General features: G+C 49.3%; 1 protein-coding gene across 2 annotated transcripts in view; it reads right to left on the reverse strand.

Moving 5' to 3' along the window:
* The window catches only part of FAT2 (FAT atypical cadherin 2), a 70706-nt gene that overhangs the window by 14289 nt on the left and 30319 nt on the right, over nt 1-26098 (reverse strand). For both annotated transcript variants that reach the window (XM_036014631.1, XM_028528041.2), the window contains exons 5-18: nt 25310-25621; nt 24117-24327; nt 22255-22394; nt 21396-21677; nt 20131-20341; nt 15250-19308; nt 12980-13176; nt 11869-12022; nt 9702-9935; nt 8085-8468; nt 5730-5944; nt 4630-4767; nt 3896-4039; nt 3374-3571 (exon numbers count right to left, since the gene is read on the reverse strand). In XM_036014631.1, the coding sequence (XP_035870524.1) occupies nt 3374-3571; nt 3896-4039; nt 4630-4767; nt 5730-5944; nt 8085-8468; nt 9702-9935; nt 11869-12022; nt 12980-13176; nt 15250-19308; nt 20131-20341; nt 21396-21677; nt 22255-22394; nt 24117-24327; nt 25310-25621 (6879 nt within the window). The remainder of the gene's footprint in view (nt 1-3373; nt 3572-3895; nt 4040-4629; nt 4768-5729; nt 5945-8084; nt 8469-9701; nt 9936-11868; nt 12023-12979; nt 13177-15249; nt 19309-20130; nt 20342-21395; nt 21678-22254; nt 22395-24116; nt 24328-25309; nt 25622-26098) is intronic.

A 26098-nucleotide genomic window follows, 5' to 3' on the forward strand; every position in this document is an offset into this window, starting at 1 on the left:
TCATTTGACAGCGCTCTGAGCCTCTCCCTAAGTCCCTCCAGACATGATCTGGCCTCCTTCCTCTTGAACTTCTCTGATTCCCTCGTTCTGTGAGTGAGTCGCCAAAGGTCTCCTAGCGAGTCCACTGTGTGTCCCTCAGGGCCCCTGTCAGCCTCAGGAGGTTCTCTTTGGGAATCCCCTCCGCACTGTGATCGGGCTCGGGGTTGGGTTCGGGGTTGGGTTCTCCAGTCCAGCTAACAAATATTTGTTGAGTGTTTCCTACAGGCCTGGCCCTGTGCTGTGATCAGGAGAAAAGAGACAACAAGTTGCTAAATAAACCAGAGGATGTCAGACTTGGATAAAGTGGTGTGGAGGAAATAAATGGAGCAAAGTCACAGAGACGTGGAAGACGGAAAGAGCTAACTTAGATCGGGCAGGAGAGACGGTGTCTTGGAGGAGGGACAGTTGGGCTGCGTCCTGAGGGATGAGGAGAGGAGAGGACAAGAGGTGACAGACAGGGAACAGCTCTGGGGGCAGGCTGGGTGGAAAGAACATGGTGTGCTTCAAAACAACAGAAAGGGGCTCCTATGGCCGGGGGCAGGGCAGAGGCCTGGAGGTGAGGGCAGAAGGGCCCAAGGTGACAGTTTATGTCACAGCCATGAGGAGCCATTGATGGTTTTAAGCCAGGCAGTGACATGCTGTCGTTTAAATGCAAGGAAGATAATGTAAGTAAAAATTTCACTTTCTGCCCTGGGTGGTGTGGCTCAGTGCATTATTCTGTAACCCAAAAGGTTGCGGGTGCGGTCCCTTGTCGGGGCACATACAAGAAGGCAACCAGTCAATGTTTTTCTTTCGTGTCAATGTTTCTCTCACTCTTTCTCTCCCTCCCTTTCCTCTCTAAAATCAATAAGCATGTCCTCAGGTGAGAATTTAAAACAATTCTTCTTTCACATTTTACCGAACTGTCCCTGCAACTTTCCACCCAGGTAGCAAGGATGGAGTTTTTCTTCCTCTCCTCAGTGACATTATCGCTTTATGGATTGTGAACAAGGGTCTCCGATTCTCCCTGTAGGAATGCCTTGTTCACGTGCATTCCACGGCTTTGAGTGAGCAAGCAGGCTGTAAAATTATGCCTACTGCTGAGAATGGTGCATAATGACACTGATGAATATCAATAGCAACTATAATAATTACTACTACTACTAAGTATAATATAGAACTAACATTAACATAGTACAAACTGCGTACTTTAAATGCATGATCACAGTTTGTCTTTCTTATGAGACAAGAGCTGTGGCATCTCTCATTTTACAAAAAATATAACTGAGGCTCAAAGGGGAGAAGTAACTTGCCCAAAGTCACATAGCTGGTAAAACCAGAGCAGCAAATGAATGCCTACCTGTGTCCATAGCCTGTTTCTTTGCTGGCTTACAGTGCCTCCCAGTGAACAGGAGTGGAATTGCAGGAAAAATCAAAGAAATGGTGATGCTGCCAATAGTTTCTGAGAGATTGTCTGGGCCAGGATACAGAGGTCAGGAAACTGTTCTCTCTAGTCTCTCGCTAGGCAGTCACATCCATGCCTTTGACTTTGTGCATCCTTTACATTAGCCCACACCTGTCCTCTGATCTACAGACTCCCAGTCCCAACTAACTATTGCACACCTCCACTTGGGTGTCTCATGGACACCTGAAAAGTAACATGTGCAAAACAGAGCCCTCATTGTACCCCACAGATGTGTACTTCTCCCACCCCCACCCCCATCTCTCCAGTCTCATAAATGGCCCAGCCACCCAGTCTTCACTGGAGCCAGGAACGTGGGACTCATCCCTGATTCTTCTCTCCCTTTCCTCATATCCAGCCCATCGCCACTCATGTTTATTGCCATGCAGAACTTGTCCCCAATCTATCCACCTCTTGCATCTTCACCATCACGTCCAGGTCTCAGCACGACTGTCTCCAGTTCGGATGACTTCTCGTTGTTATTCCTCAACCGCTCTTTCCCTCTTCATTTGCTCTTTCTAGAGCTTCAAACAGGAGCCTCTGAGACCCGAGAAGGGCCATTTCCTTTTCTGAGACCCTTCACCACTTCACCGTGCGCTTAGATTAGCATCCAAAAGCATGGCCACAGCTTATATTTAGGGTGACTGTACTTCCTTGTTTGCCCAGGACACTCCCGATTTTCATCTGTTGTGGGCCGGTTGTCACCACTTAACTCTTCTCAGTGCCTCTCTCATTCTCGAGAGCCTGACAGTTTGGACCTCAAATAATACAGTCCCTCGAGCTATGAGGCCGCCGTGGTCTGTCTGCCCTGCTCACCTCTCCGGGGTTATCCCCCCACAGCTCACCGTGCTCTGACCCTGTGGGCCACGTCTCCGCTCACCGCCAGCCCCTTTCCAGCTCAGGACCGTGGCTCCTCTCGTCCTGCCTGCCTGCGGCGCTCTCCTGTCCACTTTTTACACAGCTGGCTCCTCCAGTCTCAGCTCAGAATGCCCCCTTTTCATGAGGGCAGCCATCCTTTGACTATGTCTCTCCCCATGCCTTAAGAGCCTCTCGTCACCTTTTTTTTCCCATCTATTTATTGAGTTATCTCCGTAATTAGAATCAAAAGCCCGTGAGGGCAGGAACCATTCCCTTCTTTCCCCTGCTTCATTACGAGAAGCTAGCGTAGGGGCTGGTGTGTGAGAGGTACGCAGTAAATATGTGTTGAAAGACTGACTGAATGAACGACTAGCTGGCTGGCTGAGCGGATGAACACATCATCCTGAGCCCAGAGAAGTTCACAGACTAGCAGGGGCCACTAGACCTGAGATCTAGGAAAGGGATTTGGCAGGAAGCGAAATGAGAGAGGAACGTTTAACCACCATCTTGGCCACTATCACTGGGCAATTTTCATGCAACCTGTAACAACACCACCACAATCTGCTACACGGGCATATAGGTTCTTTCACCTGACGCCACACCAGTTCTCGGGGGCAGGTCTCTAACAAGACCTGAAGTTCAGGGAGCTGTCCTGACCAGCCTCAAGGAGACGGAGGCAGGTGGAGGGTGTCCTGCCTGGGAACAGGGCAGAAAGTAGGAGCTCCATTTCTGGGGTCAGAGAGTTTGCACTTGAAGCAGCCCACCTCTGCTGCCGACTAGCAGAGTAGTCGTACTCTGAGTCAGCCACTTAACCGCTGAGCGCCCCAGGTATCACATCCACAAAGTAAAGGTGATAACTGTCCCTGCCCTAAAGTGTGTTGTGAGGATTTAATGCGATGATACAAGTTCAGCCAGTACCTGGCTCATAGTGAGAGCTTTGTGCATTGTTTTTTCTCATCATTGAAGCACTGATAGTGCTCTTGCCAGCACATTAGTGTCCCCATGGCCACCACCGCTGGTCCACAGAGTTCTTACCTCAATCTGAAGCTGATGCCATTCCTGGACTCTCCTGCTTAGGTACGTGGTGGTCACCAGCCAGCCATCTGGGGTCACTCGGAAGGCAGAACCGTTGTTCCCCTTGGTGATTCGAAAGGAGTAGGGGGGGCCATTCTCTGGGGAGTCCGGGTCACTCAGGATCAGCTGCAGGACTTTTCTGCCGATGGGGCAATTCTCCTGAGACCGAAAGTGACAGAAAATCAAATTGCAAGATGAGTCCCGGTTCTTCATCTCACACCTTCCTTGATCCCCTTCACTCGGACGAGTCCTCAGCACTCTGGCTGCTCCTGGGCCATGCCTGCTCCCTGCCCTGAGCTGTCATTCATTCATTCGTTCATTCATTCATTCATTCTGCCTGCCTGTGAGCTAGTTGCTGACTTTGTCAATCTAGACTAGTCACAGCCACTGTTGGGGTAGGCTGGTGCCAGCTGTGAGCGCCCTCCTCTAGAAGGGAAGTGCGGGGACGATGGGTTCAGGATGCCTTTGGAAGGTCAGACGTACCTGAACAGAGATGCTGTAGTTGAGCTGGAAGAATCTTGGTGGGTTGTCATTGACATCAACAACTTGGATGGCGACGTCTATGTCCTCATGCAACGGGGGCCGCCCACTGTCGGTGGCTCGGAGCCTCAGGGAATAGCTAGAAGTCTGTATAGCAAGATACCCAGTGGAGAGTTAGCAGTGAGACCCCTCAATTCTGCCCACTAATATTTCCGGAAAAATAAGGAACACTCTCCTCTGCTTACCCCCGCTGCCCAACCGTGGCGTTTTAGAGCCCAGGTTTGGGAGTCAGGCAGAAATAGGTTTGATTTCCAGTTCAGCCATTTACTAGCTGTGAGAGCTTGGGAGAGTGACCAGACTTCTGTGAGAATGAGATCACGGCCATGTCCTGGGATCCTTTTAAGGACCAAATGGCCTAATGAATGTAAAGCACTTAGCAAAGGCCCCGGCACAGAGCAAGCGCTCAGTGGATGATAACGAGTTATAATGATCTCATTAATGGCTCCTGGTCAATGGTGAGAAGCGGGCCTGGGCTCCTCCAGGGAAAGGTAGGGGTCACTCAGTCCCTCTCCTGCCCCTGGCCTCACAAGCCATAGAGACGCCACAGAGAAAACAAGTGGGGGCGGGGCTGGAGAAGTGTCAACAAGGGACCTTAACTAGGACTCATTCTCCTGGCCTGTAGCAGAGCTCTATTCTGCTTTGATGAGCTCGCACTGGGCCCCTCCCCCATGGCTCACCTGTTCCCAGTCCAAGGCCTTGGCCACCTGTAGCTCCCCCTTCTTGGGGTGGATGGTAAAGTGCCCCAGCTCGTTCCCTCCTACCAGGCTGTAGGTGATGGCACTATTTAGGGGTCCGTCCTCATCAGTAGCTGACACCTGCAGCAGAGGGGGTGATGGTTGTGAATTGATGGCATCTTGGCCCCTGGGAGGATAGGGAGCACAGATATGTCCCCTCCGCAATGAATGGATTACAGTCGTCTCTCCAAAGAAATCATCTCATTATTTATATCCTAGTATGAACTTCAGCATGCCCTGGTTCATTCATTTATCCATTCATTAATTCATTTACTCATTGACCCGTACTGATAGGGTGCTAGGTTCTGTGCTAGGAGGTGAGGAATGTGGCAAAATGGATATGCCCACAAAAAGCTTAGCATATAATTTTATGGATAATTCTAACTGGGGGGCAAAGTAAGATCAGCTTTAGCAAGCTGACCAGCATAGAAAACACAGAGGTAGGTAGATTCCAGCTAGGGGGATTAGAAGAGGGTTCACGAAGGCTTGAAGGACAAGAATGGCGTCTGGGAGAGGAGCCTGCACCCCAAGCAGAGGAAACCGTAGGAGCCCAGAGGCATGGGAGTGCGGAGGATGTTTGGGGAAAGGCACGTCTTCCTGTGTGGCTGGGGCGCATGGGCGCATGGAGGGCGCATGGAGGGAGTGGAAGGAGACGAGACTGGAAGGCAGGATGAAGGGGGATCGTGGAGAACCTTGAATATGGTACAGAATTTCATTCCCTGCAGCTGGGGACAGCTGCATGTTTAAATGCCAAGAGGCGTTATTTGCTGTCCCCTCGTCTCCTCCCCTCCCACGATGACACTCCCTGTCCCGCAGGCCCTTTCCCATGCCCCACTCTATCAGGCCGTGATCTGGATCTCATCAGACATGTCCCTGAGACATTTTGTCACGAGAGACAGTTTGGCCAAATGGCTACAAGTCAGAGCCAATCAAGTCTGTAGCGTATTGATTGACGAACTCATCCATAGCTGACTAGGGGAGAGACAGGTAAGAATCCAACGCAGGGCCCATGTCCCCCAAACAGGAAAACTGCAGATCCTTACTGTGAGCACCGTGTCACCCACGATGGCGTTCTCGAAGACCCTCGTGCTGTACAGATCCTGGGGGAATCTGGGTCGGTGTTCATTGGTGTCAGTGACGTTGACCACGATTGTGGTCATGTCACTGAGGGAGGAAGAACCTTTCCGGCTGCACTCGATGGACAGGAAGTACTTGGGGTTCGTTTCAAAGTCCAGGCTCCTGTTGACGTACAGGATCCCTGAAGCAGAGAGAGGAGCACTGAGACCACTGGGGCCACAGTGGCAGGGGGCTGAGAGGCCTTGAGCCAGACCCCAGGAGAGGCAGCTCAACAATAGGGTTAGGAGACATGGATCTCCTGCATCACCTCCTCCATCACCTCCTTCGCCTCCTTCCTCATCTCCTCTGTCGTCTCCTCCACCACTCCCTCCTTCCTCCCCCTCTGTATTCACCCTCCCTCATTGCCTTCCTCTCTCCCTCCACGTCCTCTCGTTTTCCTTATTGTTGTTCTCCACAGCAGAGTTTTCCTCGTTTATCTCTTTGATACTTCATGGAGACCTCACTGATATCTCATTAACTATGTAAGGTTAAATCTACCTGTATTAGATCTATAATAACCCTGTGGAGCATAACAAAGTGACTTTCGTTTTGTAGGGGAGTCAGCCAATGCTCCCAACATTGAGTGACCTGCCCAAGCTCATTCAGCTAGTGAATGACAGACGTGCAATTACAAAGAGTTCTAGGGTACCCAAAGTTGTTCAATAGATTGTTAGGGCATAGGTTTATTATTCTGAAAACTGGAAAAGAACAAGGGTTTTTCCTGCCATTCCTGGGTAGCCAAGTAGTTAATGGTGGAAAACCCTTCTTTATAAGAGAATTCCAGTTAGTAAATAAATGAGGAGTGATAGGGTTAGAAAATCACCATTTTGCAGCTCCAAATGAAATGATATATCTAGGAAATAATCATCAAAGGCTGCTAAAACCATTAGGAGAAGAGCTGATGAAGAACTCTGTGTTGGATGAATCAGGCTGACAACTCTAAGCTCACCATCAACCAAAAAGAACTAGTTAGCCCCCCCACACAGTGCAAAGGAGAGCCCAACCTTGTCTACAAAGGGTTGTCGCTAAAAAAACTGAGCTTGAACCTCAGGTCTTTGACCTTGACCAAGGTCTTTGATCCAAATGTCATTTATAAGACATTATAGAGTGATATGTTATATGATGACATCATAAAGATACAGCCAGCCAATCCAAAATATAGAAAGTCTGACTAATACATGACCCAAGTTTTTCGTTACGTAAATGGCAAGAGGAAGAGGAAAACAGTAGAGATTAAAAGAATCTGAAGATGTTGCGTATTAACCAAATGCAATACGTGGGCACTTGGGGGATGCTGACAGACAAATCAACCTCAAGAAGACATTTGCAAGATAATTTTAAAAATTATCTGGCTCGGTATTAGATGATATTAAGGAGTTATCTTCGAGGTGTGGTAATGGCATTGTGGCTGTGGCTGCTAGAGGAGGCCTTGTCATTCAGAGGCACCCGCCGAAGTGCTCACGAACAGAACGACACGCTGTCTGGGGTCCGCTTTGCGGTGACTCGGCGGTGGGACGGCATGGGAGGGCGGCAGGGGAAGACCAACCCAGCCCGGTCTGTGTGCACATCTCCTGGAGCCGAGTGATGGGAGCAGGTGGCTTATCCTGTTTTCTACTTGTTGCTTGTCTCAAGTCTTCACAGTACAAACTCTGAGAAAATATTGCTCAACAGTAAGGTGGCTGCTCTAGGAGGCAGACGGCGTTATTGCCGGGGTTGGTGTGGGGAGGCCTCCACCAGGGCTTGGTCTGGCCTGGGGAGCCTCTCAGGCCCTTCCAGGGGGGCTCTGTGAATCTGACTCAGACTCTTCTGTGGCTAGGAGCAACGAGGAGGGACGGTCTCCTCATTCTCCCTCTTCATTAGAATAAGGGGAAACTCAGGGGTGCCAGGATATTTGGGGAGGGCTCCAGGAGGGAAGCAGGCAGCCTGGTCCTAGGCTGCTTAAGCCCCACATTCCAGTAAGTACTTCTACCTCTGCAGCCCAGAACGGAGAGTGGCCTCAGCCTCCTGGGGCTGGGTCTGAGCTGAAACTTTGAAGCTACAAACTGTAGGAGGAGAGTGAGTTGTCTAGGGTCCTGGGTGGGGAGGTGGGGGATATAAGGGGTTCCTACATAAGGTGGCCCCAGGGTGCAGAAGAGACCTGGTACCTGGAGAGATGCAGAGTGAAGAAAGAAAGGGCCAGAGGAGATTAGCCCAGGAGGGGTTCGTGTAGCAGATATGCCCTAAATGTGAGGAATCCAAGTTCTCCAAGACTGGGGGCAGGGCTGCCGCAGGCGCTCCCTCACCTGTGCGGACATCCAGGCGGAACCTCCCCTGCTCATTCCCGCTGACCATGCGGTAGCCGGTCTTCTCAGAGCCCGGGCGGGTGAGGGTGGCCAGCTGCAGCACCTCAGTGCCGAGCGGGGCGTCCTCGGGCACCTGCACGCTGTGCTCTGTGTTCAGGAACAGGGGCAGGTAGTCTTCGAGGCCCACCACGGACACCGTGACGGTGCCCAGCGTGGACAGCGGGACCGGGGCGCCCAGGTCCGAGGCACGGACGGTGAGCTGCAGCGCAGCCTGCGGCCGGACCCGCAGGGGCTTCTCCAGCCGGATCACGCCCGTGGTGGCTTCAATGGAGAAGTGGCCTTCGGCAGAGTCCGCCAGGGAGTAAACCACCTGGGCATTGGCACCTGCGGGGGAGACCGAGGGTGTGTGAAGGGTTAATGGTAAACTGGTGCGAGGTCAGAGGATGGGTCCTACAGGGGTGGTGGGATTGGAACGCGTGACTGAGAACACTAGAGCTCCTCCACCCCGAAAGGGGGGGCTGGGGCTGAAGCAGATGGTCACCACCTCCTAGTCTTGGAGGGGCTGTCGTGGGCGAGGGTCTGGGAGATGGCTGTGGCTGCAGAGGGCAGCACCAAACAGGCAGCACTTGCTGATTATCTGAGGTACCATGGAAGGAAGCGGCTGCCTAGGAAGTAGGGAGCTTCCTGTCTCTGGAGGCGAGCAAGCACTGGCTAATTGAGCGTGTACAGGGCCTTGTACGCCATTAGCTGCGTTTGCACTGTGTGCCCTCCCTAGAACCCCTGGATCCTGCCAAAATCTCTTACCTCTGTCATTGCTAAGCTAAAACTCACTTCCTCTAGGAAGTCTTAAATTTACTTTGCTGGGGTCGAACAAAGGAGGGAGTTTTGATCCCATTTTTATCTTCATTATTATCATATCCAGTGCTGATCTGGCTGCTTTGACCCAAGGGCACTTTTTACCCTATCTCAGTGATACAATTTGACTCAAGAAAATTGGACACACATCCACACAGGCAACACCATGTGCATGTGTGTGTTTGTATGTAACCACAATAAAATACAGGGTGGCAGAAGCTGTAATTGGCACAATATGGAACAAATACTCCCAGATGAATCCGACTTGCCTTGTAAATTTTAAAAGGAAAAGAATGAGCCCTAATGAAAAGGATGTCATTAAAATGTAAAATGTTGAAAAGGATTCCACTTTATTGTATAGAAAATTGATCAAGGAATTCAGTAGGCTTAATGAAGTTTGTGTCCCAAATTCCTTTCTTACGGTGAATTAATCAGAGCTGAGCAATTCTGACTGGTGTATTTCAGATGAAATATTTGCATTAAAATGTCCTTGAGGTTAAATGGCAGGACTGAAGGGGCTCCAGGTCTCAGTGGCAGTGAGAAACAATGAGGCTGAAATGCCCTGTACTAGCCTCAGAACATTGCCCGGATCTTTTGTCATACCACACTGAGGTATGCAGTGTGTGGGCCAGCATTTCCCACTTGAGTGTCTGGAGACTCAGTGAGGAGGCACAGTCCTTACCAGCCCCAGAGCAGCACACAGAGTCAAACCCTGGACCAAGGCGACCCCATGAGCGGATGGCTTCCAAGCCTTCTTCTTACCTTGGTCCGGATCCCGAGCCAGCACCACCGCCACGGGGGTCTTAATCGTGGTGTTGTCAAAGACAGCCACAGCACAGTGGCTGGGGAAGAAGCGTGGGGCATTGTCATTCACATCCTCCACGTGGAGCGTCACATCTGCCTGGCAGGACTGGCCGCCTCCGTCAGTCGCCTTGGCAACAAGGCTGTACACATCCTTCCTCTCTCGGTCCAGAGCTGTGAGAGTGGTCAGTACCCCTGGCCACAGAAAAGACAGCAAGTGAGCTTTCTCTGGGGGAACATAACCCGGACACGTGTCTTCTAGGTATCTATGCAAGACCGAGTCGTGTCCCAGAGAAATCAGCCCTGCCGTATACATTTAGGAGAGAAGCTCAGCCTGTATCCACTCCCCACGTACCCGCTCACGTCACTGATTCTCCCAGACACTCTCCACCACCACATCATGAATTTTACATCCGCACCAACAAGCCGCAAAGAGGCACAACATTTTTAAAGGGCAATTAGACAATTTCTAACAACACAAAAAATGTGCTTATCCTTTGGCCCGCAATTTCTCTCCCAGGAATATCTCCTGCAGAATGATCAACTCAATAAAGACATTGTTTATAATAGCAATATACTGAAACCATCCTGTATGTTTTTCAAAAAATGACTGGTTAAATACACAATGATTTAGCCACACCATAAAATATCATGCAACCAAAAAGGAATGATGACAGGGCTGTACATACTGCCTTGCTAATTTTTCCAAGATACTGTGATGTGAAAAAAAGCAAGTGACAGTATAGTATTCTGTATAGAGATTGTGGAGATGCATGGGAAACCAGTATGATAAAATATACACCAAGAGTGCTTATTGGAGGGGGATGCTGGTTACTATGTAGACTTTCCAATTTCTGCCTAATATACACCTACATCATTTGAATTTTTGCACAGTAAACATGTATTATTCCCGTATTCAGAAAAACCACCCATTTTTGACTCCATTGATCATCCTGCAGCTGAACAAACAGCAGCAGAAGGAGATCAGGTAACCCACCTGCGGTGACTCAGCACCCCCAGTGCCAGTCAGGAAGGACAATGTCGGCTCCTGTCTATTCAGACAGCTTCCTGGGACACAACTCTCACCTGCCACCACCCTGCTCAGGAATCCCAAGGGCTGCTGATTCCAAGCCAAGTGTTGGCAGCTGGCCCTCCGTGACCAGGTCCTTCTGTGCTGCCCATCCCCACACCCTCCCCTGCAGGAACAGGACAGGGACCCCACCTCTGTAGCCTGCTCTTCCAAGGGAAGCAGGCTGGACCCCACCCTGTCTTCTCCACCAGACTCTCACAGCCCAGCCTCTCCCAGGTATTCTCGGCCTATCCCGTGGGACTTTCTGCCTCCTTCTCTCTGCTTTGTCCCCCAACCAATGATACTGACAATGGCAACCACATCTGTTGAACTCTTATTATGTGCCAGACCTGGGCTGGGCTTCCATATGCTGTATCTCTGATCCTCACAACAATATAGGTTTTATCCCCCGTCTGCAGCATACACATCTTGACATCATGTCTTTGACCTTGGTGCTCACCTGCCTAAATCTTTCAGTGGCTCTAAGGGTAGGATTTGGCCCCCTGTCCTGAGGGTCTCATCTTTCGCCCTCTCTCCCCCCCTCCTGTGCATCAGTTTCTGGCCTCCTGTTAGGTCCTGATGTGCATGCTCTTTAGAAAAACTAGGTCCTTGTATAAACTCTTCGGCCTGGAATGTTTGTCCCTATTACTACTTCTTTACTCCCTGGCTAACTCCTACATGTCCTCTCGTCTCACATAAAATGGCCTTTCTTCAGGAGCTTTTACTTCATCGCACTCCCAAGCCTAAGTCAAGTTCTCCTACCAAAACTCCCCTTAAAAAGCTGCAGTTTTTTCTTAACTCGGCACATTTTAAGCCACTGATTCAATGACTGCTTTTCCTATTCGATTATAAAGACCGAATTTTGTCTTATTAGTCTATTGGCTATGTCCCCAACATCTAGTGCAGTGCTTGCTTGGCACATTGTATATGCTGAGTAGATGGATGGATGAATGGACGGATACGTTAATTCCTGTTTCTCTCCCCAAGGAGCCTAGCATAGTGCTGGGCACTTGGTGTTGGGTAAATAAATAGCTCAATCTTGTAGCTCAGAAAACCCACCTGTATGAGGATCTAGTTTAAACTCATCTGCTCCGGGACCATGCAGAGTATACGTGATCTGAGCATTGGTATCAGAGTCCAAGTCTGTTGCAGAAACTTGCAGAATGAAGTGTCCTGGAGATATATCTTCACTGACTTTGCCGGTGTAGAGAAGCTGGAGATGGAAGACAAAGAAGAGGGAAATTGTGGGATACATGCTGTTAGATCGAGAGAGGGGCAGAGTGACAAAGAGAGAGACAGAAGCAGAGAGATTGGAGGGGACAGTTGGACACACACACACGCGTGCACACACCATAGGAAATTTAGGGTTGAATTAACTGAGGGCCTTAGGGAACTATCCCTCATCAAAAATCTAACTGCCTTGTCTGCATGTTTGTGGATATGCACAAGCTGGAGGAGGTTACCTGTGCTGGTTTGTGTTGCCCACATGGGGACATGTGTACATGAGCGTGGGCGGCAGTGCAGTGTGTCTCTGGGGGCAGGTCTCTGCGGATGTATTTGGTAATAATGGTCCATGCTAACAAGCTGATCTGTGGAGGGGGCTTCCCATTCTGCATGACAGATTGTGTTTGGAGAATGAAGAAGTTAATTTATTTCAGGATATGTTTTGCATAAAAATGACCCTTTCTAGGGAGTCTAAAGAGAGAGTTTTGGACCATGGGTTCTAAATTGCTTGATGACATTCTGCCCCAGCTGGTGTAGCTCAGTGGATTGAGTGTGGGCCTGCAAACTAAAGGGCTGCCGGTTCAATTCCCAGTCTAGGGCACATGCCTGGGTTGCAGGCCAAGTCCCTGGTAGGGGGCACTCAAGAGGCAACCACACATTGATGTTTCTCTTCCTCTATTTCTCCTTCCCTTCCCCTCTCTCTAACAATAAATAAATAAAATATTTTTTAAAAAAGCTTGATGACATCCCTATGGGGGAGCCAAGGAATTATCTAGAATGCCCCCTGCCCAGGGCACTAGCTTGAGGCTAGCTGGGGAGAAGCAAGGGCAGGTGTGGTTGGTGGTGGCCAGCATCAGAGATGGTCCCCTGAGTCCTTCTCCTTCCTCTTGCCTTCACTCCAGCGTCCTTGCCTCCACTCCCACCCCACCTCTCGCCATGCTCTCACCTGTGAGCACTCAGGGCTGTTATCATTGATGTCCAGGACAAAGACTTCCACAATGACTGAAGCTTGGAACTTGCCATCAGAAGCTGTGATTTGGAGCAAGTACTTGGCCATGTGCTCACGGTCCAGGGTCTTCCTCGAGAAAATCTTCCACTCATCTCCAACTTGGCTGATACCAAACTGGCCCAAGGGGTCTCCCTCTAAAAACATGAGAGATATTCTAGAAGCTGAGCAACGGGAATGAACCATGTCTTGTGCTACAGGTAGCTGCCCACCTGACAGTTTTAGAATTGCTGGGAAAGGCTCAAATTTCCTCTCTTAACTAGGGACCCACAGTTTCACATTAAGTCAGTTATTTGCTGTTGTGAAACATAACCACGTTTTCTGATGTCAAGGGCTACCTGTGGAATGGAATTACTAGTGCAAGAAGCACCACTCCAAAATATGTGGCTGAGGACAGGTTGTTTTTGTGGGTGTATGTGTGTGCATACATGCTTTGGAAGGACTTGGAGGAAGTTAAAGGGAACCAAATTTTAATGCTATACAAGAACCTTCTAGTATATGTTTGGCAGTAAAGGAGGGGAAAGCGATCCACAGTACTCAACTCTCTGAGGTTTCAGTTTACAGCTGAGGGCACAAACTGAGTGGAGCGTCAGGTGATTACAGGGCGTGCTTCTGTGTCATCTTTCCTTGACAGCAGTCACTGGGAGGGGGAGGTGGAATTCTAAGAGTCTAAGATTCCAGAGTTCTAAGAGTGAGCTGTTCTGAGTTGATGATATGTTAACATTATTCTAGGATTCAAAGATTTTAAGTCTTTTGTGTTTTTAAGAGTCTGATGTAAGATGGTAACATTCTATTTCCCTAAGACTCCATATTTCAAACAGCTCTGATCCAGGGTCTGTCTCCAGGAGTCTGTGATTCTTGGTTGAAACCTCAGACTCGTTAACTCTCCCCCAGACAGCTGTGATAGCCAAAGGAGCCATGTCCACGGGAATGAGATGACATGGCGCCTGGAGGAGGGGGGCAGGGTGATTGAGAAGTAAGGAAACTCTTTTGGCCTCTGCTTGGCTGGTTCAGCCATTGGATAGGAATTGGGGTAATTTAGGTTTGCAATAGGCATCCACTGAGGAAAGCAGTTTGTAGGGTGTGGTTTTAATCTCAGCCCTGGCAGAAGCTTGGAGTGTGACCTTGGTTGAGTTTCTCCCTCTGTCTGGGCTCTGGTTCTCCCATATGTGAAATGAAGGGATTGGGCTGGTATCCGAACTAAGGAAGTGTTTTTATTGCAACACTTAGGTCCCGTGATTGACTAAGAAGCATTTTCTACTACCCACAACTTGCTCTAGGCAAAATACTACTCTACAAGGACAGCCACCTGGCAGAACTGTCATGGATCACATAACTGGTGATACCTCCTCCATCTCCCAGAAGCTGAGAACAGTTACAGTATCTCACTTCTATTCTACCTATTCCACCTAAAGTCAAAAAATATTCTTTTTGCAAAGCACTTTCTAATGTATAGGGGGCTCTCAGAACTTTCCCAAGTTAGATTTCACCAGTACCCCTGTCAGGTGAATGAAGACAGGCACACCAAGTCTATAGATGGAGCAACTGAAGTTCTCGAAGGTTAAGTGATTTACCCAGGGTCACACTGTTAATAAGTATAGGAGACAGTTCTGTGTGGCGTGGGCCCAAACAGGACCCATACCCACGGATAGGTTCTCCCATGGCGAATCAGGCCTGCAATGTACCTGGGCTGCTTTGAGACTTGCTTTTGCTAAAACTCCCTCATCCTGAATTGAGGCAGCAAGTGCCTACTGTAACTTCCTAAAGTCTGTGCTAAACCTCCCCAGTATGGAGTGTAACTGCTTCAACCACTTTCCCTTTGCATTTGCAAATATCCTTCTTCTGTGATGTGATTAGCGGCATCATCTCCTTTGTTTTCTGTAAAAGGTAACCACCTAAAGTGAACCTGTGCATAGTAAATGAGGACCATCATGTAATGTGCCCAGAAAAGCAATAAAGGCCTGTCAAGGCAAGGGCCGAGGTTTTTTCTTTTCTTGAGAGAGAAGGCATGCCGTCCCTTTTCATCCACAGGACTCGGTAGTCCATGTGAATTTCCCATGCCTCATCCACAATGTGGTGGACCCCATGAGCCGGGGTCCATATCAAATAAGTGGCAGAGCCAGAACTTAAACCCATGTCTTAGGGCACCTCTTACTGGACTTTTTTTTCAATGCACCCCAGTGCCTTCACTCCTACACAGGTTTCCTTACCTGTGATATAGCAGGTGACCTGTCTGTTCTGCTCAGAAATATCAGCGTCAAAGGTTTTAAGAGTGGCCACAGGTTCACCAGGTTCACTATTCTCAACCACAGATCCTCTGTAGTCTTCAGAAGCAAACTGGGGAGCATTGTCATTCTCATCTGTAACGGAGACTTCAACTAGGACCTGAGAAGATAGCTGGATGGTCCGGCCATGGTCATAGGCTACCACATAAAAGTGGTAGGTCTGGCGGGTCTCACAGTCAAGTTCCTGGAGTGTGGTGATCCAGCCAGTCTCACTGTCAATGGCAAAGAGCTCATGGATGTTGCTGTCAGGTTCCACTGGCAGCCTGTAACTCACCTGGCCATCATTCCCAGTGTCCTGGTCATTGGCAGTCACTTGAATGACTGTAGTCCCCACTGGCATATTCTCAGTGAGGACAGCCTTATATGGATCAGCCTCAAATATAGGCCTGTTGTCATTGACATCTTTCACTTGGATGTTGGCAGACACCAAGGAAACCAAGTAAGTGCCATTATGGGGGCAAAGTGCCATCAGATCAATCTGGTACCACTTAGTGGACTCATAGTCCATGGCTTTCCTCACCTTGAGGGCCCCTGTGTTTTGGTCCAAGGAGAAGACACCATCCCTGTTGCTCTCTGGTGTGGTGCCCTGCACTAGACTGTAGATGACTGGGTCATGAGCTGCCACTGCTTTAACGGAACCAATTTCAGACCCTTCTGGAAGGTCTTCAGATGCAGAGAAAGTATACAGAGGTTCAGAAAATTTGGGCAAGGATACTTCATTAGCAACCACCTGAAGTCGTAACAGCACCTGGGAGATCCAGTGAGGAGGGCCGCCATCTTGGGCTTTGATTTTCAAGTCAAAGGTCTGATTTTCCAGTCCCACCAGACTCTCTTTCACCTTAACAACACCAGTGGTTGGGTTGATTTCAATGATCTGTTCATCCAAGTCCTCTACTGAGTCCACTGAGTAGGTGACATCTGCATTTCGACCTTCATCTGCGTCATAAGCCAGCACCTGTATAACCGGGGAGTCTTTACTGACATTGGATTGAATGGACACTGTGTACTCAGAGGCTTTGAACTGTGGGGCATTGTCATTTTCGTCTGTGAGGATGATCTTCACAGTGCAGAAGGCCACTTTTCCTCCTCCATCCTGAGCCATGACCTTAATAGCAATGACTCTCTCTGTAGAATTTTCCCGATCCAGTTTCTGCAGAGTAGTGATCTGGCCGCGAGGGTTTATGGAGAACTTCTCACCTGCTAGTTTATTGATGATGGTATAATCTACAGTGCCATAGGGGCCACTATCTTTGTCTATGGCTAGCAACTCAATAACCTTGGTTCCTACCTTTGCATTCTCTGCTAACTCTGCCTCATAAACGTGCTGCTGGAACTCTGGGCTGTACTTGTTGGCATTCGTAGTGTTGATATACACAGGCACAGTTGCTCGGAAAACACCATCAGAAGCACCTACCCTCAAATTGTAAGAAGAGTCCAGGTGCTTTTTGCAAAGGTTCCACATAGAAATTATTCCCGATGAGCTGTTAATGGAGAAGTGGCGGTCCTGATTGCCAGAGAGAATCAGGTACTCTAGGCGAGAGGTATCCTTGCTGTCGGGATCAAGAGCTTGGACTTTGAGAACCAGGTGTCCACAGGTTGCCAGCTCACTGACATTGGCTTCATATTGAGGTTGTCTGAACTCTGGGGGGTTGTCATTGATGTCAGACACACCGACAACCACAAGGGTATCACCTGTGAGTGGAGGGTTTCCTCTATCCATGGCCCTGACTTTCACATGAAAGTGCTGTTGGGCTTCATAATCCAGCTCTTGAACTGTGGACATCTCCCCTGTGCTCCCATTGATCTGGAAGAACTTGGAAACATCTGAGCCATCCTCTACAATCTGATAGGAGACATCACGGTTCTGCCCTGAGTCCTGGTCAGAAGCCAACAGTTGGATCACAGGGGTCTGGGCAGGCAAGCCTTCTGAGATTGAAGTGGTATAGACCAACTGGGGGAAAGTGGGAGGGTTATCGTTGACGTCCTCCACCAGGACTTCCACAGTGGCTTCCGAAAATGACCCCAGAGCTGTGTCTGTGGCTCTGACTGTGAACACATGTTTGGTCTTAGACTCATAGTCCAAAGGGCCTGTTACTGTTAGGACACCAGTCTTAAAGTCAATGGTGAACAGCATCAAAGGCTCTTCTTCCACGATGTTATAGATGAGCCGGAGTCCCTCCGGACTCCGGGCCTGGGTGTGGAGAATTGGGGTATAGAGTGTGATATTTTCAGGCACTCTGACTTTATAGTAAGGACTCTGAAACAGTGGGTTGGATTTATTTCTTACAATGACAAGTACCTCTTCCTCAGCCTGGAGGGATGGGGTTCCTCCATCCTGAGCAATGACTTTGAGGTGATACTTATTTAAAGCCTGATAATCAAAGGGCTTCCTCAGTGATATGTCCCCAAGATAGGGGTCAATTCGGAAATATGTGTAATCTTCTGCAAATGCATATGTGACAACACCATTTACCCCCAAGTCTCGGTCACTGGCAGATACCTGGAAGAGGACATCCCCTGGCTCTGTGCCATCTTGGATGATAGTGTAATAGGGCAGATCTTTAAATTCAGGGTGATTGTCATTGACATCCTCAACAGAAACTATGACCAGGGCCTGAGCCACCCGCTGAGGGGTCCGATTGTCCCTCAGTTCCACTGCCACCTCATGAGTGTCCTGCAGTTCTCGGTCAAATGCCACACCTCTTGTCTGCAATACGCCTGCTGACTTGATCATGGAAAACATATCGGTGCCATTTAAGAGGAAGTAGTAAATGGTGTCATTCAAATGATTGCCCTGGACACCAAGCATCACCAGTGCCTTTCTGTCTCGCAAATTCTCCTTCACTGTTGCCCTGTAGACATTCCGGTCAAACTGTAAGCTTGTGTTAAGAGCTTGTGCCAAAGAAATTTTTACCAGTGCAGCATCTTGATGCAGGCCATCAGAAGCCCTAACAGTGAGCTCCCGGGAATGTCTCAGGAGAACAGGATTCAGCACCGATATTTGCCCATTGGTGGGATGGATAGCAACAGCTTCATCAGCATTGCCAGCTTTGATGCTATAATTGACTTCCGAGTCATCGTCACTGGCGCACACCGTGAGGAGTTTCATACCCCTGTGGATGGGCTTCACTATTGTTGCTTCGTATATCTGGTCCGAGAACCTGGGGGGAGAGTCATTGACATCTCTGATATGGATGATGACCTGGGCAGGCCTGGGTGCAAATAAGACGGGGCTTCCTTGGTCATGGACATAGATGCTGAATTGCAAAGAGGGCATGCTCTCATAATCCATCTCAGATATGGTGGTTAGCGTTCCCATGCTGGGATCGATTTTGACGAACTTCAAGGCCTCTTGCTCCAAAATCTCATAGACCAACAAAGAATTAGCTTCTTTGTCACTGTCAGAGGCATGAATCACAAAGGGGTTGTTGTTTCCATCCATGATCATGCTGTACAATGGAGCTGCTTCACTAATTTGGCCCACGAAAGTCGACTTCAAGAACACGGGAGCATTGTCATTTTCGTCAATGATGTAAACAAGAACCACGACATCAGTAGATGCTCCTGCCATATTGTTGCCTCGGATTTTCAGCTGGTAAGATGAGATTTTCTCGTGGTCCAAGTTCTTCTGAGTAGAAATGAGGCCAGAATATGAGTTCATGGAGAATACACCATCCTTGTTTCCCTCTCTTAACTCATAAGTCACTTCAGAGGAGCTGGCAGCTGAGATGAGGAGGATTGGGGAACCGACAGGGATGGATTCAGGAATCTCGACAAAGTACTCGGCTTTTGAAAAGATGGGGGCACTGCTCTCTGAAGGGTAGACGTGAATGACCACTGTGGCCAGGTCATGCCGCTGCGGGGAGCCTTGATCTTCTGCCTTCACTGTCAGAGTGTGCCGGGCGTGATTTGCCTGGTTGGGCTTCTGGGCTAGAGTGATAATGCCTAGTAGGGCATTGATGTTGAAGAGACCTTCACTGTTCCCTGAAACAAAGGACAAGGCAAATTGAAGTTTATCACACCCTCAAGAGGTACCAAGGGACTCACACAAAACTTGGACACGGCAAAACTAACATCCCGTGCCCCTCTGGATTTAGTTATGACACAATGAATAGGGTGTATATATTTTTATATATATATGAATTATATGTATGAATATACATACACACATATATAATTATGAATGAACATTATGCTGTATGAGGGCAGAGAGCAAGGTCATCAAAATTAGTTGGATACTAGATATTATCATCTTTGTTACATCAATGACCTATAATTAATACTTACTAATGATAGCAATAACCCTGGCATTTGTATAGTATTCTACAGTTTACAACATGTATTAACATGCATTTTTTCTTTTAGTCTTTACAAATACTTTCTGACACAGGCAGTATTATCCCATTTTTGAGATGAGGAAAACTACATAAGAGCTACAAAATCATGGTGTGGCCTTAGCAGGAAAAGAAAATTACTCCTAAAACTATGCCATGTATCTTATAAAGTAATTAGAGGTCCTTTCCATTGTATAGGCACGTAGATATTATGTTTTTAAATATCGCATGCACTTATAAGCATCCTCTATGTGCACAGTCATTGGTGGGCTTACATAATAAACATGTAAATTCTCTCCAAACATGAGCAGTCCCTTAGTTATTGTTCTTCCCATCTTTGGAAGTGCACTCACTTAGACCATTACAGTCCCAGGGAGTGCTCTAGAGTGATAACTTCCAGATTCATGCCTCCGGTGCTTCTCCTTATTATCAAAGCCTTTCCCACTTCTGGATTTAAAGCCAGGCCTCTCACCTTTCAGAAAGGAATAGTGGACCTCAGCATTGGCTCCCCGGTTACCATCCGTGGCTCGGACTTGGAGCAGCTCTGTGCCCGGGGCCGTGGTGTCAGGAACACTTGCCTCGTAGTGGAGCTGGGTGAAGTGGGGTGGGTGGAGGTTTCCATCTTCCACGTGAATGGACACCCATACAAAATTCCTCTTGATGGGCATCTCCTGGTCTCGAACCTATGGCCCAAGGAGGTGATGGGGTGAGGAGCAAATGGAATGGAAGAGGCTGGGTTAGATTAAGGTCAGTGAAATAGAATGCCAATGAAAAATATACCTGATTGTAGCTTCATTCCTTTAAACTTTGCTCTCATTTATGCTCTTTTTTAAAACTTATTAATTATTGATTATTAGGCTTAGCTGTTTTAATGGATAGTTTCACTTTAGGAGAAAGGCAGAAATTAACAGAGAAACAGTATTTTGCAACTCCCATCGCAGAAAATATTAGTTTTTCAAGATATTAACATGTTAGGCAGGGGAAGAAACATTCTATGGTCAAGTAAATTTAGGGAGCGCTGAATTAAATAAAGTTAAAGTGTTCTTTGCTGCAGGACTTCTCAGAGCCTTTAACGCATATCAGTGTGCCCAAAGAATGATAAACTACCATGTAAAAATCCTGAACCTCAAATCAAAAAGACTGGAGTCCAGTTCTGGTGCCACCATAGAGAACCATAGGATGTTGAGCCCATCCCTCCTTCTCTGTGGACCTCAGGGGTGAGGTAAGAGAAATGGGTGGGATCAGGGCTTAGACTGGAGTGAGGCAGGTGAGGCATGTGGGGTGTAAATTTAAGGAGGCACTCACTCTCAGTGTCTTAAAAGTGCAGACACAAGACCCTCAGAGTGAGTTCTCCTTAAACTGTGTGCTCTACAGAGCTGGCTCACCTCACCCTAGTATTTGCTCTGGGTGGGATGGTCTCTGGGCCCCTCCCAGCTCTGACACTACATGTGGTCATGCAGTTCACGGAACAGGAGAGCTGCTGGGGGGTATTTGGAACAAGCCTAAGATTGCAGGAGTTTTCTTGGCAGCTGTCCCATCTCTGTCTTCACTCCCAGGCATCCTATGGAAGGTACCTCTGGCAGGCTGCGAAATGTCACAACTCATCTCACAGGTTATCAGTACGAGCATCAGTACACCTGGCCCATCAGGGGAAATGGAACTTTCACATGCCTCCGAGCATCCACCCCACGCATCTGCACGCGAGTACATCCCCAGCCGGCATTTCAGTGAACTCACCATGACTGTCAGCGTGTGCTGGGAGGGCCCCGAGCTCAGGTCCAGTTTCCCCACAGTCACCAGGACGCCACTGCTTGGGTCCAGCTGGAAGAGGCTGGCACTCGCTGGGTCTTGGCTGCCGTGTATGGTGTAGATGAGGCCCTTGCCGTTGTCCTGATCTGTGGCCTGGACTCGGAGGAGCTCAACCCCCGGCAGTGTGTCTTGGGGAACTCTGACCTCATAGTGAGCTTCCAGAAACTGGGGCCGATGGTGGTTGACGTTGGCAATCATGACGATGTAGACCTAGGGAGGGTCGTGTGACAGAGGCAGACTGTAAGCTCCCTAAAGCCAGCGGCCTTGCCTGGCTGGCTCCCCACCGTGTCATCTGCGCCCAGCGCAGTGCTGGGTACACAGCGCTCAGTAAGGGTTTGTAGAATGAATGATACAATTTCACAATCACAGGGCTTTCAAGTGACGTGTGGGCTAGTGGTTTTCAAAACAAATTTTGTTATTGTTGTTGTTAAAAGGCCTTTAAATGAAATGTTGTGTGAAATCTCAATATATAAAACAGATAAATCTCTGAGAGCCCCCATTTGACCACCATTCCTCACACCCACGATAGCCCATGGCACTCTCATCAAAAACTGCTAATTCAGACAAACCCCTTTAATACACAGAGACCCACAGTGGGAACAAGAACCCTCCTAAGATCACAGAAGTAGAAAGTGTGTCAGATCAAGGCTGGGGTGCACAACCGTGACTATGATTTAGCATCCTCGGAGGTGCACCGCCTCCACAGAAAGTCCTCTGTAGTTTCATCCCAACTAAGCGGGACTTCCACCTCCTCCCAACTCGGGAACTCCCAACCGAGGCTTCTAACCTGGGTGGCAATGACGTGGAACCCATCGGTCACCTCCACAGTCAGATTGTAACTCGACCTCTTCCTCGTATCGAGAGGCTTGGCGATGATGATGCTGCCCGTGGTCTTCTCAATGTCAAAGTCCATGTCTTTGTCCCCACCTGGATGCAAGTGGGCGGGAAGCACACACACAGCCCCAGTGACTGAGGCAGCAGGAGCACAACATAGGATCTGGCTGGTGGGCTTAGAGGAGGTGGGAGTAGGTGCCGCTCTGGGCTGGCGGGACTGCAGGCGTTCGAGGGCAGACCTGAACCAGGGATTCTAAGACTCTGTTCAGAAAGAGTAGGATGTCTGGGTGACAGGCTACAGTTCATCCCTCAGGAGTCCCCCCAAAGTTAATTTATCTTCTTAAGGTATTGTCAAATTATTGTCAAGACCCAAGCAAAGATACGGAAAAAGGTGAACTTATATGGACTGAAGAGCCCTAGAGGAAGACCGAAATCGGTCACAGAACATACTCTGCTGCCAGGATTGAAACAGGCAGGACTAACGGAGCTCTACTTCGTGGCCCCCAGGCAGTCTGCGTGGTCAAAGGTGCCTATGCCCAGGGGGGAGAAATGAAAATAACTCTGTTCAACAAGAGGGAATCGATGTAATGAACTGTAAGGATCTAAAATACAGAGTTAGCATGGAGCTATTTAAATGTCTGCTGAATAGAGATGTGTTCAGTGACATGGAAATATGTTCATCATGTATTTTTAAAAGTTAAAAAACAGCATTTTAGCATAACCCTGTGTGTGTGTGTGTGTGTGTGTGTGTGCACGTGCGCGCGCGCACTCACAAAAATGACCAGAAGGAAACACATCAAAATTGTAACAGTGGATTAGCTTCTGACTGTTGTGCATTTAAGTGATTTTTATTCTCTTCTCTGCATTCATTTGTGTTTTCTAAATGGTCTTTAGAGTACATGTATTTATTTTGTATAAAAGTAAAAAAGCTAAACAATGAAAAGGAGCAGTGACTCGGAACTGGAAGTAAATGCAGGAGGCCGGAAGCTTAGGACAAGTGCATGTCTGATCTCTGAACCCAGCTGGGGAACTGTAATAGGAACCCACGGTTCATGTGGTGCTGAAACTCTGGGGTTACAGATTCTTAACTTGGAATCTTTGGCTGAGTTTTAGAGAATCTGTGGAGCCCCTGAGTTTGTGCGTAAATCTATGTTTGTGAGTGCAGCTTTCTGGGAGGAGGGCCACGAGCATTCATCAGATTCCCAAAGGGGTCTGTGACCCCTCCCATGTCTTAACAAAATCTTGGGTTAGAGACAGAAAGGAGTTTCAGAGAAGGCCATCAGAGCTTGGACACAAGTATCTCCTTTAGTAAGAATGGATGGACACTTTCCCCTGATCCTGAGCGTGGAACCTGGGACCTGAACGTGAAGCATGGCCCCAGGGCACCGCTGGCCTCGGGCCCATGTTTCCGTATCATTGCATGGCTTTCCCTATCATCAGTCAGCTCTATGCTGGTTTTCACCTGGAGGCAGAAGAGGAAACATAACACCTGTGCTTTCTCCTCTGGGTCTCTCTGGACCACCCTCTCTGGTCTCCTGGGCACTTGGGGTAACCGAGGCACTGCCCCACTCTGGCTGCTGTTACTGGTGAGGCTGTGGAGGTCCCACCTGAGATGTTAGCTGGTGTGGAAGTTTGGCACAAATGAGGCTCCTACTACTCACTGGCCCAGAGAACCAGGGGAGAGGCCGTCACTACTTGTGGCCCTAAGGGGGGGCTGTCAGGGAGCATGGCCTGGAGAGGGCTCAGAAGGATCGTGCCACGAGAACTAGGGCTGGTCTGGGCAGATGGGGTGGCTGGCCCTCCTTGGGGCCTCACCTGAGATGTTGAACCAGAAGAGGCCAGGTCGGCCGTCCACACTGATGACGCCCACCATGTGGTTCACGGGGTCTGTCTCCATGACTGTGAAGCTGTAGTGGGGCTCGTCGAAGGCCAGTGGGATGGGAGAGGGCCGGGGCTGGGGGATCCACTCGATGTGCAGCCGGACACTGGCGGAGAGAGGAGGCTGCCCACTGTCCGTCGCCTGGATCTGAAGAGAGGCCAAAACTGAGAGTGAGGCTTTGTCTGTAGGGCTGGGTCCGAGAAACCAGAAGACCCAGGTGGCCAGGCAAGAAACAGGGTGCCCGGTGAGTCACTGAACTGGTCCCTCGTCTACTCATTCATTCATTCATTCATTCAGCACACAGTGGAGGGCTTGCTGTAAACAGGTACCACGCTAGGGGGTGCAGGCACGGTGGGGAACAAAGTATGTAACCTGTGCTCAAGAACCTCATGAGTAGTGTCCTCACTACTTAGCTGAAGGCTTGCTATGTGGTAGTTCCTAGACCACACTTTACCCACAGGGACCCTACACCCTTTCCAACAACCATAAACACAATAAACTGGAATTTATTGAGCTTTCCCTATCATCAGACCCTGCTCTAAGAGCAGTTGGTGCCAATCTAATTTAATCTGCACAACCGCCCTGAGAGAGGTACCATAATCTGGCACCTGCCTTTTGCCAGAGGACACTGGGCTCAGCGTGGTAAGTTCACCGCCTGGGGTTTTCTGCCTGGCCGGCGATGAAGCTGGCTTGGATGGAGGCTGTCTGACACGAGATCCCACGCCCTAGCCACTTGCTACACTGTCTTCCTACAAGGACAGTATTCTTAGCCCCATTTTACCTACAATAAAACAAAGGCTGAAGGGGGTTAAGTGACTTGGCCAAGGCCACACAGGAATACCCTGGCAGAGCTGGGATTGGAACCCGGGCCCATCTTGATTGCAAAGCCCCTGCTACTGTCACAAAAATCCTGATCTCTAAGAACAGAGTGGATTTCCCAGGCAAGGACCATATTGCCCTCGAAGAAAAAGGTCCAGAATTCTAATCCTTTGGCTGCAGTTGGGGCTCCCAGTCTCTCTGGAAGTACCACCTTCATCCCACCTCGTGGCCGTCTCTCTCCTGTATCCTCCAAGAAAACCCCTAACCGATAATGCCACGCCCCCACCCCAGGCCTCCATCCACCCCTCACCGTTAGGATGTTGTACTCTCCAGCTGTGAAGGTGTTGCTGGATGACACCACGCCCGTGACTGGGTGGATACTGAAGCCCTCCTTGTCACTCTCCTCAATACTGTAGGTGACCCTGCCATTGAGACCCTCATCCATGTCTGAAGCCACAAGCCTGTACACAGGCCCAGGGGTCACCGGGCTCAGCCTCTCTGGGAGGCGGACGTTGAAGAGCTTGTGGGAGAACACGGGGGCGTTGTCATTGACGTCCAAGACGCACACCACCACCCTGGAGGTGGACCTTAGGGAGGGCTCCCCGTTGTCCAGCACAGTCACCTGGGGACGAAATCCAGCATGAGTCGCCAAATACGAACATTGAACATGTGTCGCCACCCACTGCAGCCCCACCACTACCCCTGCTTTCAACAGCCCGGAAACGCCAGTCTGTTCTTTGCTGTACACTCGTGGTTTTTATTATCCCCGCCTCACCTACTTGGAACCCAGCTCTCTGGCAGCCTCGCCCTCAGGGAAGCCAGCAGGAACAGAGAGGAGACCAGAAAGAACTGGAAGCAGACAGAGTCATGGAGGCTCTAAACGGAAGCTGGCACTCTTTAAACGGGAGGCCTACAGGCCATTTCTTGGAGACCATTTACTTCTCATTTGCCCGTAATTCTCACAAGCTCTGCCCTCCAGTTTCTTTAAGCGACTGGAGGGGAGAAACGGATGAGAAGATGCTTGTTGAGGAGCAGTGGTAGCTGCTGAGTCAGACTGGCAGCTTGATGCATGGAATGGAGTCCAGGGGGAGAGGAAGGA

Source organism: Phyllostomus discolor, chromosome 13 (assembly GCF_004126475.2).
Source record: "Phyllostomus discolor isolate MPI-MPIP mPhyDis1 chromosome 13, mPhyDis1.pri.v3, whole genome shotgun sequence".
In the NCBI taxonomy this organism is placed as follows: Eukaryota; Metazoa; Chordata; class Mammalia; order Chiroptera; family Phyllostomidae; genus Phyllostomus; species Phyllostomus discolor.